We start from the raw sequence: 17,502 nt of genomic DNA on the forward strand, positions 1-17,502 counted from the left end.
GTAGTTTTCATTTGAAGGTACACTGAGCTACATTGAGCCACATACTGACTACAGAAACTAGAGAAGAACTAAAACTGTGGTCCTTCGATGACACTTAAGAAATCAATTTACTTTCTTTACCCAGAAGTGTGGTCACTGTGAGGTTTTCTCCCTGTGTTATTAACAGTTGTCAGTGGAAAAGAATTATATCCCTTAGACTACCAAAAAAGATTCAAAAACACAATAACGGTAGTATTTAGTGTATAATCCAAGACATCATATCTCATCCTAATTTTGCTAAATAGGCAAATTCAGGCAAATCACAGCTCTGGATCTCAATTTAATCAACTAACTAATTCACATTATGAGCATACAACTCAAGAAAATCAAGAGGCACATGAGCAGAGAGAAAGATGTTGCTAAATAAAGAACCAATAATTCCCAACATTATAACATTGTAGATGATACCTACATATGATAAAGATCACAAAGACCAGCATTATTTTTGGAACAATGGGCAGGCACACATGTAAAAACCAGCCCTCAAAAATAACATCAGTTAATAACATCAAGGAAAAATTACTAGCCAATTTATTGATTAGGCTTTTGTCCTCTCTTCTATTAAAAAAGTTACTGATTTTTTTTAAGGTTGTTTAATTTTATTATCAATCCATTTGTAACTGATATCGTATTCAAATTTTCACAGTTTGCATGTGAAAATTCTGATTCAGTCAATCCTTTTCACACTAACATTCACCATAAGGCCTAGTGCCTCAAAGATGCAAATTACACTTTTGAAATGAGAGGTAATAGACCAAATCGTAATCTGTTAATATGTTAATTGCTTCCCCTGCAACAGAATAATCATATTTAAAACCTTAGCATAATAACAGATCTATTCAGACAAAGCTCTACTGCACATCTAAGATCCAAATCATGTTACCAATATTAAATTATTTCTTTGAGGGATCTTACAGACCTTGAATTTATTTTAATCAACATTCACAATAATCTCCTGGAAACTAAACAGGAAACAAAATTTGCCATTGGATATATCTGAGACACATAAATAGTAAAGAAAAGATGAATTACTGCAGCATAATTTACAAAGTTGTTCCATGACATGTTTACTTCAAGTTTGAATCCTTTTGATAGGATTTAAAAATGTATTATCCAATGTTCATGACACTGTCTCAAAGGGTAACTTCCCTAGAGTGAAAGTCCTGTTTTGTAACTCAGAGTCTTATAGCTTGGAGAGGACTTTTTGTCATTTGTTAGTCCAAGCTAGAAAATGAAAATTAGGAGAAGGAAAGTGCTTTTCCACTGAGACCTCTGAGGCAGCTGCCCTATTTGCAAAATAAAATGGAGAAGCTCTCATTCAGGTGGGAACTGCCAAACAAAGAAAATATGATCAAGCACTCTTGGAAACAATTCCAAAGCTCAAACTCCATTGGTTTGATCTACAAGGATGCCCCAAACAGAAAGACAGACAAAAAAGTAAGACCCATGTAATAGTTCCTTTCATATCACATGACTTCTACAACCACTTGCGTGAATACTAAGGATTCTCTTATCTGTGTCTCCAAGTCAGACATCTCTGCTGACTTTCATTCCTTATTTCCAACTGTGTATGTGTGTTAGTTGCTCAGTCATGTCTGACTCTGCAACCCCAGAGACTGGGGCTCACCAGGCTCCTCTACCCAAAGGATTCTCCAGGCAAGAATACCAGAATAGGTTGCCATTCCCTTTGGGACCACAACCCACTCTGGTATTCTTGCCTGGCTACCTGAGAATTCTCTACCCAGATACCCCACAGGCACTATGAAGTCTACATGCCCAAACTCCTCCCCTAATCTGTTTCTCCTTTATTCTGTCTTCTCAGAATCAGCTTCATGGGTGTGGGATCCATGCTAAGAAGGACCCATGCTTTGTTTAATGGTCTCCTCCCTGGTGGCTCAGATGGTAAAGCGTCTGCCTGCAATGCAGGAGACGTGGGTTCCATCTCTGGTTCAGGAAGATCCCCTGGAGAAGGAAATGGCAACCCACTCCAGTACTCTTGCCTGGAAAATCCCATGGACAGAGAAGCCTGGTAGACTACAGTCCATGGGATCGCAAAGAGTCGGACACAACTGAGCGACTTCACTTTCACTGTGATCTTGAAATTCTTAATAATTTTTAACAAGAGGCCTCAGATTTTTATTTTCCAGTGGGTTCCCAAAACTTGTGGTCTGTACTGTATTGGTGACACCATGACCCCTGTCCCTGAAACCAACCACCTGGGACTAATCCAAGATTCCCCCTCCCTTCATTTCTATATCCAGTCACGCTGATCATGCCCAAGGTTTTACATCAAGCACAAGCTCACCGTGTTTTGCATGCTTTTTTCCCTTCTTCAAAGAATTGATTTTCACTTGTCCTTTAATTATTAATCAAGATTCATCTATACCCAGTCTGATACAGATGCCTCCTCTTGGTCCTCCACCCATACACCTGTCCCTATGTCTGTCATGTTGTCCTTGAATCATTTTCTTGTCTCTCTTCTTCCAAATGACTGTGAGCCTCTTGATGTCTGATTTTATTTTCTTTTTATCTCCAGTTCCTAGCTCTGTGCTTGGCATATAGAAGATATATTTAAATGCTTATTGACTAAGATTGAAGTTATTTCAAAAAACCTTTACTAATCCACTTTTGAAAAGTATGATGGCTTGATCTATACAAATGCTCTTTCCCTTTAGAAGGAGCTTCTTTTTTTTCCAGAGTGATCCTCTCACTTCCCTCCTGCACCTTTAGGCAGAGTCACCAAAGAAACAGCTCGAGAGCTTGTATTACACCTCTAAGGCATTTTTTCACTGTCCTCTAGGGTCATGGTCCCCTGAGGTCACTTCTGCCAGTGAGAACAGCTGGGCCTCCTATGCCTCTGGGATCTTCCAGACATGGCTGGCTTTATACACAATGATTTGTTTGTGCCAAGGAGTTGCCAGAGCTCCTCCACAATGCCACCAAGAGTCCAGGATATAGGAAGGCAAGAGTGGGAAACGTGGCCCAGAGGGACAAGAATTCTCTCATTAACCCTGAGTCCCCATAAACACTCTCACAGACATTCAACACTTCATCAGACTGGTCATCATAGGAAATCCTATTTGAAAAACAATCTCTTGATTTGGCGGGGGATGGGAGTCAAAAGGAGGCATTTCATCTCCAGCATCAATGTCTAATTGGTACTTCAGTTTATTGTGATAGACATACCTGGATGGATTTCTTTATTCACTCATTCATTCACTCACTTGCTCAAACATTCACTGAACCTCTACCAAGGGAAATGTGCCAGGTGAGGTATTATCCAGAGAGCTAAGGGTCAAAAAGCTCCACACTCAAGGAAGTTAATATTACTATGAAATAGATAATTTCCATTAAAGCCTTACTATTCCAAATGTGGTTCACAGAACACGGCATCTAGAAGCCTGCTGGAAATGCATCTAGAAGCCTGCTGGAAATGCATCATTTCAGGGCCCTCCTCAGGACCGCCTGAATCAGAAATATGCATTTTAACAATGGCACAGAAGATCCACATGAATATCCGAAACTGCAAAGCATTTACACATCCCTCCCAGGAGCTGAATGCCACCTCCTTTTAGCCTGAATTAAATTCAGATCTCAGCTGCAAAACCTGCCCTAAGGGCTCCTGATCATAATCCCATTTTCCCCCATCTACGGACTCCACATGTGGCTCTCTGCTATTTCATAGGAGGAGTAACTTGCATCCTTTCCCACACAAAGTGGAAACAGAGAAAGGACCATGCTAGCTACTGAATGCCTATCACTCATGCATGTGAATCTCAGATTCTCTATGCAACAAATTCTGATATTTCCATTCCTGCCATGTTTTCAAGAGTTCCCAAAATGCCTAGTGAGTAAAAGAAGTAACAACTTAAGAATTCAGTGACTGAGGGACTTGATTCAAGCAGTTTATATGTTAAACACAATGCACTGTCGCTGTACATTTTTCATAATCAAAAGAGGGGGTCTCAAAGTAAGACTTCAAATAATTAGAGTTGAAAAAAAAATGAGATTCAGCTGGAGAGCAAGTGCAATTGGGAAATGCTTATGACAGAAGAGCCTGCCCTTGATCTTCTACTCTTAACATTGCAATACACACACACACACACACACACACAGGTATATGGTTAATATTAAGAATTTCAAATATACATATACACATTTTTTATGCACACGCTGGGATTTTTTACTTAACTGACATCATTTCAAGTACTTATAATTTGCAATCCTGGAGACCCAAGGTACACGGGAGTAGTTCTCTGTTTTACTTAGGACTATTAAAATTTTTTTCAGGAAGTTCAGTAAATTGACAATCACCAAAACCAGCAATTCTTGAGCTTATTGGCCTCAAAATTCCTTTACACTATTGAAGATCTATAGAATTTCTATTTAGTTGGGTGGTATATCTCAATATTCGCTGATCGTAAGTTTTTAAGATAATCAATAATTGATTCATTTAAAAAATAACAAACCCATTGCACATTAACATAAATAGCATTCTTTTATGAAAAATAACTTTGTTTTACAAAATAAAGCCAATTAATTGAGAACAGTAGCACTTTTTACATTTTGAACATCTTTAGTGTCTGGCTCAATAGAAGACAGCTGGATTCTCCCATCTGCTTCTGTAGTTAATGTGTTGTTATGTCTCATATTATCCAGCCTCTGGAAAACTCCATTGTACACTTACGAGAGATTGAGAGTGGAAAAGGCAATCAACATCTCAACAAGAGTGACAAATAGGAAAATAGTTTTTTCAACAAATGGTGCTGGAACAACTGGATATCCACATGCACGAGAATCAAGTTGGACCTCTACTTCACATCATACATAAAAATTAACTCAAAATGGATCAGATGGGGAGTGACTATTAACAGGAAGAGTTTTATTTTGGGGGATGATGAAAATGTTCTGGAATTAGCAGTGATGGCTGTATATATAGTATATATTGTGAATATACTAAAGCTAATGAATTTTATACTTTAAAATGGTGACATTTATGATATCCAAATCACATATCAGTAAAATAATGAATCAAAGACCCAAATATAATAGCTAAAACTATAAAACTGTTTAAAGAAGACACAGGTATAAATCCCATGACCTTTGGCAACAGTTACTTAGCTATGACACAAAAATCACAAGGAACAAAAGGAAAAAAAGAAAAAACAGATAAATTGGATTTCATCAAAATTTTAAAAATTTTGACACCATCAGACTAAAAAAACCCACAGAATGAGAAAAATGGCTGTAAATCATTTATTAAATAAGAAGTCTATATCCAGAATATGTAAGAATTATTAGAACTCAACAATAAAACAACAATCCAATTTTAAAATAGCCAAAGGATCCAAATAGACAGTTCTCCAAAGATAGACAAACAGCCAATAAGCACATGAAATGATGGTCAACAGCATTAGCATCAAGGAAATGCAAATCAAAACCACAGTAAGGTATCACTTCACACCCACTACGACAGTTTATAATCAAATAGATAATAACAAGTGTTGGCAAGGATGTGGAGAAACTGAAACCCTTATACATTGCTGGTGGAAATGTAAAATGGAGCAGCTGCTTGGGAGAATAGTCTGGCAAACTATTCAATTCAAAAGATTAAATGGAGTTACTATATGGCCCAGTAATTTCACTCCCAGGTATATACCCAAGGCAAATGGAAAATTTTACTGGAATATTTACTGCAACATTCTTCGAAATAGCCAAAAAGTGGAAACAACCCAAATTTTCATCAACTGATGGTAAACTGTGATCTATTCATACAATAGAACATTATTCACCAATTAAAGGGAAAGAAATACTGATACATGCTACAACGTAGATGAGCCTAGCAATTATGCAAGTGAAAGAAGTCAGACACAAAAGATCATTACGTGACTTCATTTTCATCAAATGGCCACAACAGACAAATCTATAGAGACAAAAAGTAGATCAGCAGTTACCTAGGGCTGGGAAGTTTAGGGGGAAAAGGGAGTATGACTACTAAAGGGCATAGGGTTTCTTTGGGGGATTGTCTGATTGTGGTGATGGTTGCACAATTCTGTGACTATCTTAAAGTTATACACTTGAAATGGATGAATTTTATAGTATGTAAATTATATCTCAATAAAACTCCTTAACCTAAAGAGGCAAACAACATCTTAGTATTATTTTGAAAATAGTTTGAACCTCAGGGGCCCCCTGAAAGGATCTCAGGGACTCCTGGGGCTCCCCAGGATACACTTTGAGAATCGCTGACCCAGACAAAACATCTAGTAGGGTAAACTTCCTAGCAGCCATCTTCCTCTCCCCCTCTTTCTCCTTTGGAAGAGAACCCTGATTTCTAGGCATTGACCTCTCTCCCCTACTCAGACCACCACCAGGAAGGAAGCTGATTCCACTCTGAGTCCGAAGGCACCTTAAGCTAATCAGCACACTCATTTTGATCGATTTCACTCACTGTTCAGGGTGGCAGGTGATAAAATGACTGCAGGACTTTTGCTTTGAATGCTGAGTTGGAAGTGGTTTTTCAATTCCTCTGGAGGGTGTCCCATGAAAATGTGAGAACTGAAACTACTATAACCACTTCACTATAGTCTCAGGATAAAGCCTCACAGAAAGTCAGGATAGTTCTTGAATTAGGTCCCTACTTAACTCAGAATTTCTGGATATGTGAGTGTGTGTGTGTGTGTGTGTGTTAGTCACTCAGTTGTGTCTGACTCCTTGCGACCCCATGGACTGCAGCCTACCAAGCTCCTCTGTTCATGGGATCCTCCAGGCAAGAATACTGGAGTGGGTTGCCATTCCTTTATCCAGGGGATGTTCCCAACCCAGAGATCAAACCCAAGTCTGCATTTCAGGCAGTTTCTTTACCATTTGAGCCACCAGGGAAGTGCTGATCCAGTAAATATCTTTAATGTTAAAGCCAGTTTGAATTGGAATTTGTCAGTTAAAAGCACCCAGCTGGTATATTGTCCAGTGATGTGGAGCTAACAGTATTGCATCCTCCCCATGGTCAATACACATTGCCTTTGCTCTGAACACATCAAGAGATAAGATCTTAGCAGAGTATTGAAATAACACTACTTTTCTGTCAGAATATACTTAACACAAAGAGCTGGCCCATGTAATCTAGGCATAAATACATCAGAGCTAGACCATGGTATTTAACAAATTGCCTCTCTCTTCTATTCCTTTAGTGTCTGATATTCACTGTACTCTGAATGGCACTCCAGATGAATCTGATAGAGAAAAGAGTTGAGTCGTCCTTATTAGCAGAACATGTGTGGCTGTTATCCGAACCTAGGGTGGATTTCACCTGCAGGCTCATCATGGGGCCTGATATTAAGCACATATGTATGTTTGCAAGTGACCACAAATTCCTGTTAAAACAGATAAGAAACTTAGGATGCAGTAAACAACTTTCTCTTTTTTAACCAAATTAATTAGAATAGTATTCTGCATTTGGGTGATTTTTTAGCGTTTACAACACGCTTTTATAGATTTCATCTCAACAACCCAATGGAGACTGGCAATTGAGGAATTATTATGCCCATTTCACAGATTAAAAACTGGAGGCCCAGTGATTCACTTGAGGTCTTACACAGTCAGAAAGTGATGGAGTTTGGGCTTAAAGACATTAGATTCCAAGCCAGAGCCTTCACACTATTTAGAATTAAATCCAATATATCTTCACATAATAGTAAGACAACAGTCAGTATATTTTCATTTCTTACTATGGGCCAGGTATTAAGTACTTGGTATATATTGCATGGGCTTCCCAGGTGGCACTAGCAGTAAAGAATCTCCCTGCCAATGCAGGAGACACAAGAGACACAGGTTCGATCCCTGGTTGGGAAGATCCCCTGGAGATAGAAATGGCAACCTACTCCAGTATTCTTGCCTGGAGAATCCCATGGACAGAGGAGCCTGGTGGGCTTCAGTCCCTGGGGTCACAGAGTCGGACACAACTGAAAGCAACTTAGCACTAGCACTATATATTGCATATTTGATTGTTACAACAAGACCATGAGGTTGTACCAGTATTACCCTCATTTTACAGATGAGGAAACTGAAACCAAACTGGTAAAGTGACTTGTCCAAAGTCACCTGGCTGGTCAATGGTTAGAGCCAGGGTTCAAACCCAGGCAAGTAGTACTCTGGATCACAAGCTCCCAACCACTTGGCCATACTGCCACTTCAGCAAGAGCAGAGATGCTTGCTGTACACAAGACAGTGTGTAGCTGCACAGAACCCATGGGCTCAGTAAGGGCTGAACTGATATTTAACAACACAAGCTACAAAGGATTATCCAATAATTGTTGCAGAATTTGATCATACAAAGATTGCCTAAAATAAGCCAGGGCTCAGCTAACATCTTATTAAACGTTACTGAAAGTCTAGTTGTAACAATAATTATTACTCAATTTGACCTATTCTGAAAGACACTACTGCTTGCTTAGCCACCAGCAGTTCCCCGCCCCTTAACACACACACACACACACACCCCTCCATTGCCTCCATGAAGTCAAAGCCCACCTCTCATTATAGAGAGTGAGGAGTACAGATACCAAATATTCACATTTCTAGACTCTTTTACAGCTAAGTCATGGGTATAGGATTCAATCCTGGGCAATGTGATCTAATGAGAGGACTGATGGGAGCCTCCAGGAATGGTATTCCTCTATGATAAAAAGAAATGCAAGAGGAAATCCCACCTCTTACATGGTGGATGTGTTAGTACCTGAAGGACATTCACAGCCACCTTATAATGAGAACTCTAAGTGACAAAGGAGATGTGCTGAGGAGGCAGAGTAGAAAGATGGAAAGCTCCTGGTCCATGCAGAGCTGCTGAACAACTCTGAAGCTACCCTACCTCCGGACTTCTCATTAGGTGAGATGATAAGTGTCCTTATTACTCAAGCCACTTTAACTCAGCTGCTCTTTTACTTGCAGCCTAAACATCCTAACTCTCAAGTTGGAAGCAGCTGAAGAGAAGACAGGGCTCTGGATTCTAAGTAAAATGACATGGCTTCAATCTACTTACTTGCCAGGTGACTCAAGTGGCCTAATCTCTCTGCACCTCGTTTTCTATACCCATAAAATTGAGAAAATATTCAATAACACAATAAAATGGAGATAACCCAGGACAGGAATGAAAATCACATGAGATAATATGTATATAATCTGTCAATAGCAATGTTTTAGTCAAAGGTAATTGGTCTAGGTAACAGATAAACTATAGACTTTATAAACTGGAGACATCCATTCTAACCCAAATCCCTTATTTTACAAAAGAAGAAACACTGATTCCAAATGTCAAATGACTCACTACATGTCACACTGGTTGGTAACATAACTAAACTATGTATCTCCTTATTCTCAACCCAATGCTGTCATGCTGTCCTCATGATGACAGGTATGAGCTACATTAAATACTGGGTCAGTAGCATTTGTTCATTCAGCAAGTGTTTATTGACCACAACTATATGTCAAGTTCGGCTCTAGGAACCTGAAGGACTCCTTGAAGAACAACAACCATAACAAGAGTTTCTACCCTCATGAATTTAACAGCCCAGACACAAATTATGCAATCTACATCTACAAATAATTATTAAGCACCTACTAGGTGCTACACACAGTGCCAGAGTTACTATTCAAATACAAATTTTTATAATTTTCCAGCCAATTCAAATAATAACAAGCATATTTACCAGGACTTGATAAAGAATAAATAATATGAAAAGTCTACAACTTACACAATAAAAATCAGTATTAAAAATGGCAAGCTCATTAGGAGGAGTGGTGAACACCCTGCCAGCATCTGAAAACGTGGACGGAATGGGGAAGACGACTAGAACTCTACTCTACTTGAAACAGCACTACTGAATCAAAGAAGTGAGAACTAAGCCATGTCCTTCCACAGTCTCCAGACTTGCAGGGTTGGCTTCGTTGGAAAAGACCAGTAGAACCAACTTATTGGAAAAGACTCTGATGCTGGGAAAGATTGAGGGCAGGAGGAGAAGGGGGTAACAGGGGATGAGATGGTTGGATGGCATCACCGAGTCAATGGACATGAGTTTGAGCAAACTCCAGGAGATAGCAAAGGACAGGGAAGCCTGGCGTGCTGCAGTCCATGGGGTTGCAAAGGGTTGGACATGACTTTGCGACTGAACAACAACAATAGGGAACATTCAGCAACTCCTTTCCTTCCCCAGGCCCCTGTCTAGGGCCCTAGACTCTCCTTTTGCTCCCTATCCAGTTGGAATTCCTCTTTCACCCCACCTAAACAGTCACATGCAAATGACACACTGGAACAGCATCCTAATCCTATGACGAGACAGAGCAAGTGGCTATCAGGCTGCTGACCCTGAGCCATTACACTGAATGTTTTCTTTGTCAGTAACCACACAAATCATATACTTTGGAAAAGAATATTTAAAAGCTATTATTTTGCAAAAAAAAAAAAAAAAAAGCATAACTCACACCTTGCATGAGTTATAGAGGGAAAATTTGTGTAACACTCTCTTAACTTTGTGATTCTCTAGACTGGAGGAAAAAGGCAAGAAAGGAACAAAACACAGATGGATTCCCCAGGGAATACTAGTGACTTCAAAAGTTCTTTTAAAAATAAAATCATTTTGTCTTTGTCCTAAACAAATGGAAAGGTTTTTGTGACCTTATGTTCAAAAGTATAATATCAATTCCCAGGCTGGAAATACTCTAGGCAGGTATAATGTCCAAAATCACCAAAATCATCTTTTGATTCATTTTAATTGATTAAATGATAATCACCATTTGGGGGCAGATGTGCTTCCAAATAAAACATTTGATTTTCTCAAGCAATGCCAAAATCAACACTTTGGAACATAGCATTTTAACCTCTTTGGCATCAGTTGGGCCATACAAACTCCAATGTTCCAAATTGTTATTAGATTGGCTACAATCTACTGTTTGCCAGATCACGAGACAGCACATACATGTCATCTGGGGACTATTTATCCATTCTAAGGAAGATTCCCTCCCACAAACAGAAAAACAAAACAAAACAGTGGTGTCAACTCCAAATGGGACAGGACAGGGCAGATAGAGGGCGGAGACAGCTCTGGAAAAGCCAACAGCCCCACTCTCTGTGGCTGACCCCTTTATTAACTACATATTCAATACGGGTTAAAGTTCCTATACACCCACTTTAGGACTTAAGGTAAAATGTGCAAACTCCTTTCTCTGAAATACAAGACAGTACATGCCAAATGTTTCCGTGCAACCCTGTGGCAGCAGAAAAACTGCCTATCCCATTAATCCTTTTATTATTAAGTTTAATAGCAGTGCTTGGTTCAAAATGAAATCCAAGATCCTCCGGAAAAGTCAGTGGGAGCTCACTTTAATGGGAGGTCATGGGGCACTACATTCCTGCCATGAAACTTACCTGGTTGTCATATTACAAGTTAGGAGTCACTGTCCCTGTGTCACAAGCTCTCACGAAAAGAAAGAAAGAAAAAAAAAATGGTGGGGGGGTGGGTAACCATTCATTCATTCATTCTTAGTTAACACAGCCCAGAGGCAGATTCTTGCCACTGGGAGACGCTGCTCCCATTCATCTCTCAACAGAATGGGTGCCCAGTGTTTTAAAAACAGCTCACTTAGTCTCAGACCTTCAAGACTTGAGTAGGTGAGAAAAGGAAATTCCAGAGATAAATAAGTAAAGATACTTAAAAGTCAAAAGCTAATAGTGCTTAACCCTAACATGACCTTTCCAGGCTGCGTGCCCTGAATCTTGGGAGAAGGCACACACTTGCCTACATATACAAACACTGAGAGTGCACTCACATGCACACACACACACCACTGCATCTCACAGATCTCCTGCAAGCCCAGAGGCACTTAAGTACTGGAGGATGGAGTTGCCATCAAAGCTGCCTTCGCCTACACAACTCTGGCCTTCTCCAACTTGGTCACGAGCACATGTCACCAATACCCCAAAGGGCGATTTCTCCTGGACCCAGGTCCTGCAGCATTCCCTCCCTGCTGGCCTAACAGCCCTTTTCCTTTCCCTGAAACACTCAGTTTTCAAAGGATTCCTTTCGAGGTAGCTCCAGTCCGAGCAGCGTGCCCCATCCCTTAAGGCTTGGAGCACGGGGCTGCCTGGCCTCTCTCACTCCCAGGAAACTTCGCCGCTGCCCCACGCTACGAGTAAAGGCCACCGGTAGAGAGGAGGCAGGGAGCTGGAGCAGGTCCCTGGGACTGAAGGCACCTTCGGAGCCCAGGCGCCAAAGAAAGAATGAGTGGATCCATGCTGATGCATGCCTTCTCCACGTGGAAGAAGGAAGACTGGGCGACATGCAGGTACCCCTCTGGGTTCTCAGAACTCATATTTCCCGACAGGTTAGGAAACAGAGGGGTTAGAGTCCCCCAGGAGGCAGCTGCCCTGTGTCCACTATCCTAAGCGCAGCGAGACGTGAGCGCAGTGTCTAAGCCAGAGGAAGGGGCCTCGGGAATTGATAATGCACGCCCGGTGCCTGTGGGAGACAGTCCCCTCAACCCCATCCCTTAGTAGGGCTCCCAGACTCAGAGCTGAGGAAGAGAAATCTGCCTTTCTAGTAGGCCCCCGGATGGGTTCCTTGTCTCCACGCGCACGCCCACCCGTAGAGGCCCCCCAGTCCCATGCCCAGCATGTAGTCCGCTCCCTCGCCCCGGCACCTGGATGTGGCAGGAGATCTCCGAGTCGTCCAGCAGCCGGATGGTGCATTTCATCTCCTGGCTGAGCGATTTGATGCTGGAGCTCCGAAAGTGGATCATTTTCATGGTCCTCCTGCCTCTCGGCACACAGTAGCAGGAGGCGAACATGCACCGCGGCCCGGGGAAGCGAGCAGGAGGCTCGGGGCCGGCGCGGCGCTCGCCCGCGCGGACACACACACACTGCCCTGGACACCCGGGTGCGGCTCAGCCCCCGGACAGCAGCGACAACCGGCGCCTGCAGCCACACATGCCGAGCGGCCAGGGCGCGGCAGGCGGGTCCCTCCCTCTCCACGGTCCCCTCCCTCCGCTCCCTCGCCTCCGCCCCGCCCGCTCCTTTCCCCGCCTCCGCCCCTTGCGAGCGCTCCTGCACCTCCCTCCGCTCGGGCTCGCTGGCCGAAGATGCCCTGAGCCCGAGACCCCAGGCGGGCGCGCTAAGCACTCACTCCCACGCGTGAGGAGCCGCGGCAGAAGAAGGCGGAGAGCGGGCTCACGCTGGTGGCCGGGACGCCCGGGCAGTGGCCTGCTCCGCTGCCGCCGCCGCCTCTGCGTCAGGCTGGGCCCGGCAGCCTCCTCCCTCTCCGGCCGCGATCGCTCTGGCTCCTGAGCGAGCTCGTCCCTGCCCCGGCTCCCCCACGCGCCCGACAGCGCCAAGCTCTGCTTGGCCCCAGCGACTTGGCGGCAGGCAAGGGGGCGTGGAGGGCGATCCTGACCTACACCCGCAGGGAGGATTCCACCGCGGGAAAGGATTATTGGACCTCTGGAACCCTGAGAGTAGCCTGAGGCCCTTGCCTGGCTACAACAGCAATAAGGCTAGTAGACACAGTCGCTGGTACTTTGAGGATTTTTGTAAGCCTTTCTTTAATATTAACTGAGAGTCAGTCTCCTCTAAGAAACTCAGAACCTCCCTTAATCAGTTTCTCGTTTATGTCTCCCAACACCTGGCTAAGATCTTTGGTAGCAGCACTTTGGGCTTCCCTGGTGGCACAGCTGATAAAGAAATCCGCCTGCAATGCAGGAGACCCTGGTTCGATTCCTGGGTTGAGAAGATCCCCTGGAGGAGGGCATGGTAACCCACTCCAGTATTCCTGCCTGGAGAATTACACGATCAGAGGCTATCTGCTCCAGTATTCTCGGACTTCCCTGGTGGCTCAAATGGTAATCCACCTGCACTGTGGAGACCTGGGTTCGATCCCTGGGTTGGGAAGATCCCTTGGAGGAGGGCATGGTAACCCACTCCAGTATTCCTGCCTGGAGAATTCCACGATCAGAAGCTCCTGGCAGCTACAGCCCATGGTGTGGCAAGGAGTTGGATACCACTAAGCACAGCATAGTACACAGCAGTACTTTAGACCTCAGGGAGAAGGTCTTTATCCTGACCCTTCCCCCTTAGAGATTTCCTTCTGCTCCCCAGGAATGGATTCTATTGCCTAAGAATGGAGGTGTGACCCGTCCAGTTTTAGGCCAGTCTCTGCACTTGGGACCCTGAGATTCCACCTCCAGGATGTTGGGGATGAGAGTCTCCTGCCCTTCTGTCTTTCCTAGGGTGGCTCAAGCCCCTGTGTGATGTGCCCATAGATCCAAGGGGCAGCTGTGGAGGCAGGTGGACTGAGACTGGACGTGGAGACCAAGCCATCAGGCAGTGGGAAAAGAGGGGGATTCTCTCCCTGCTGCCCTTTTCTGAGCTCAATAGGTCATTATTAAGGGGTATTTGTTACAGGAATGGCTCATTGCCCAACTGTCAGCTCTTGCTTCAGAGGCCCCCCATCCAAAGATATGCCCTGTCTTTGGGTGGGAAGGGATGGTCTAGTCATTTCTCCTAAACTTGGTACACTCTCAGACACCCCCTTGGGGTTGGCTGAGGCTTGCCTGAGGTCTGCACTGCAGTCAAATTCCTCCTTCTACCCCCTCCAGCTTCCTCCCTGTGTTGATAGCTAGTATAAATACCCTGATGTGAAGAGCTGACTCATTGGAAAAGACCCTGATGCTGGGAAAGACTGAGGGCCGAAGGAGAAGGGGACAACAGAGGATGAGATGGTTGGATGGCATCATCGAATCAATGGACATAAGTCTGAGTAAACTCTGGGAGATAGTTAATAAGTCTGGCATGCTGCTGTCCATGGGGTCACAAAAAGTCAGACACGACTGAACAACTGAACAACAAATAAATACCCAACAGGCCAAATTCAGTCTCAGCATTTGCTTCTGGAAACGCCAAACTGTTAAGATAGGAGAGTAGAGTATATTTTATTTAACAGTTGATAGCTTGATTATTGCTTGTCACCATTTAGATAGTAGTATGTGGACCTCCATGTGTAGTCTTTCCTGGGCTGAGGAATGTTAGGGCAGGACCTGAAGGGAAGGTCAGTGTGGAGAGTCTGGGATTGCAGTCTTGGCCCAGCTGGGAATCCAACTGGCCAACCCTAGGAATCCTGGGAAAGTCTCTGTATTTCTTTTCTCAACTTCAAAGGTGAGCACATCTCACAAGTGGCTGAGAAACTGGGATGAAGCGAGGCGAGACAAGTCTGTACTCTGTAAAGCTCCATGTGCATATGAGATGGAAGTGATGAGAGTGTTCCAATCCCATATGAAAAGTACACCTGGGATTGAATTCTCTCTCCCAACCCAAAGAGCAGTTCTAAGGTAGCCTAGAGATCAAGGAAAAGTCACCATGCCAGACAACCCAAATTTTTCTTTTAAAGCTATATACTTGTCCCTCATTATTGTAGCAACCTTTTATCTCTGAAAGAGTCATGGCTCAATACCCTAAAACTCAATACCCCAAAATTTGAAATTCCTCAAATTTAAGGAAGCAGAAGAAAGACAGGAGGAAAAAGGACAGAACCAAGGTCACCCAAAGCGGAATTGCAAGCAACAGTCTTTGAAGAAATGAGGAGAATCTGAGATTGGCTATCTAGCCTGGTTTGGAAGGCTGAGATTCAACAACTTTAATGTACAATTTGGAAACCCTTGGAATACATGGGAAATGGCTGGGGAAATTACCGTATATGGTCACCTGGAGTGAAATATCACTGAAGAGAAGGCTTTTAGAAACTGAGTGGCCATGGTCAAAAAATAACATGAAGAACAAGATGTATTCAAAGAATGAACTCAAGGATAAGCTTAAAACTGGACCGCTTAAAGAAAAACAATGACACACTCAGAGTCCTAAATTCTCAGTTCACAACCTTTTAACAACCTGTATTCTTTCAATGACAGAGCTAAAAGTATTCTTTATCAGTTGAATCACTAAAAAGCAGACTCAAAATCTTTTCTATAAGTTGCCAAATGATAAAGTCAATTGAGTTACCAGCCTCACCAGATTTCATGTGGGAGAGATAGTTACCATCAGGAAAGAGTGGGAATCTGGGTGTAGAAATAAAACCATAAAGGAGGATTTGGATAATTCCTAGGAAATCAAGTCCCCAAGCCCCTCTTGAGAGCAGAACCAAAGCCTCTTCCTTTATATTAATTAGGCTGTTCCTGCCTTGGTTGAAGACCCTATTCTGATCTCACCTGGGGCAGTTACCTTGGAAAGGGCAGTCAATCTCCTTGCCACACTTCATCCACCAACTCGGACTACTCTTGCTCTTAATACTGGAGTCAGATCCAGACACCCACAGAAAGCCAATTACAAAGTCAACCCCAAGGAGAGAAAGAATTGCAAGGTCTTGCTAATTTAAACTGAAAAGTATGTATATAAATAAACCTAAATCTGTTGATTTGAGTGCACTTCCCAGTGACTCCGGTTTCATTGTACCTTCTATATAAATTGATCGACTTCTGGTCTCAGCTAAATGAAAATGAGAAGGAAATTCCCTGATACGTGTAAAGGAAAAAGTCCAAAGAATCAAGGAGAAGGAAACACCGAAGTAAATGTTCATATATAGACAGCTCGTCTCTCGTAATGATGAACCTGAGGGGGCCTCACCACAGCTTCTGGAGAATTGTTGGTGAAGGAATCACCACCATCTTTGAAAAATACCACAGTGGCTCTTCTCTGTGACCAGAGGTGCTATGAAAAACCCTGCAGTTGAAAGGAGCTTCCTGATTTCAGTGGAGATGATGGGAACCTGGCTTAGCAGAGGACAAATAGTGATACTTAACTTCAGTGCCTGGGAGGGCATGGGGACACTCACGAGCAGTGGGACCCAAATCGCTTCAGAGTAATATGACCCGCAGGAATTTGCTGATTATTAGATGGCACCCCACTCCAGTACTCTTGTCTGGAAAACCCCATGGATGGAGGAGCCTGATAGGCTTCAGTCCATGGGGTTGCTAAGAGTGGGACACGACTGAGCGACTTCACTTTCACTTTTCACTTTCCTGCACTGGAGAAGGAAATGGCAACCCACTCCAGTGTTCTTGCCTGGAGGATCCCAGGGACGGGGGAGCCTGGTGGGCTGCCGTCTATGGGGTCGCACAGAGTCGGACACGACTGAAGCGACTTAGCAGCAGTAGCAGACATCCAACTAAAGTCCTTGATCTGTAGAATAGACAAAATTTCTAGGTCTGATCAATAAAAAACAGACTAAACTCCCCTACAAAAATTTCCACGTCTGAACCCATCCCTACAGACAACCAGAGACATTTGAGTGAAGGAAAGATGAATCAACCTGAGGAGTTCAAGAAATTCAAGAATCCAATTCAAGAAATCGGCCACAGCATAGAAGAACTGGCAAGGTCCAATTCTTAATAAAGAAATGGCAGTGGGAGAGATTGTAAAACCTCATGCTC

The 17,502-nt window shown here is 43.3% G+C and overlaps 1 protein-coding gene across 2 annotated transcripts in view; it reads right to left on the reverse strand.

Annotated features, from left to right (window-relative positions):
• Positions 1–13,065, reverse strand: part of FRMD3 (FERM domain containing 3) — a 341,097-nt gene extending 328,032 nt beyond the window's left edge. The window contains exon 1 of one of the 2 annotated variants that reach the window (XM_027550087.1): positions 12,730–13,041. In XM_027550087.1, coding sequence (XP_027405888.1) covers positions 12,730–12,876 — 147 coding nt within the window. In that variant the 5' untranslated portion in view covers positions 12,877–13,041. Of the gene's footprint in view, positions 1–12,729 lie in introns of both variants that reach the window. The other variant, XM_027550086.1, reaches the window with a different exon arrangement.
• Positions 13,066–17,502: the final 4,437 nt, after the last annotated feature.

The sequence above is a fragment of the Bos indicus x Bos taurus genome, chromosome 8 (genome assembly GCF_003369695.1).
Source record: "Bos indicus x Bos taurus breed Angus x Brahman F1 hybrid chromosome 8, Bos_hybrid_MaternalHap_v2.0, whole genome shotgun sequence".
In the NCBI taxonomy this organism is placed as follows: domain Eukaryota; kingdom Metazoa; phylum Chordata; class Mammalia; order Artiodactyla; family Bovidae; genus Bos; species Bos indicus x Bos taurus.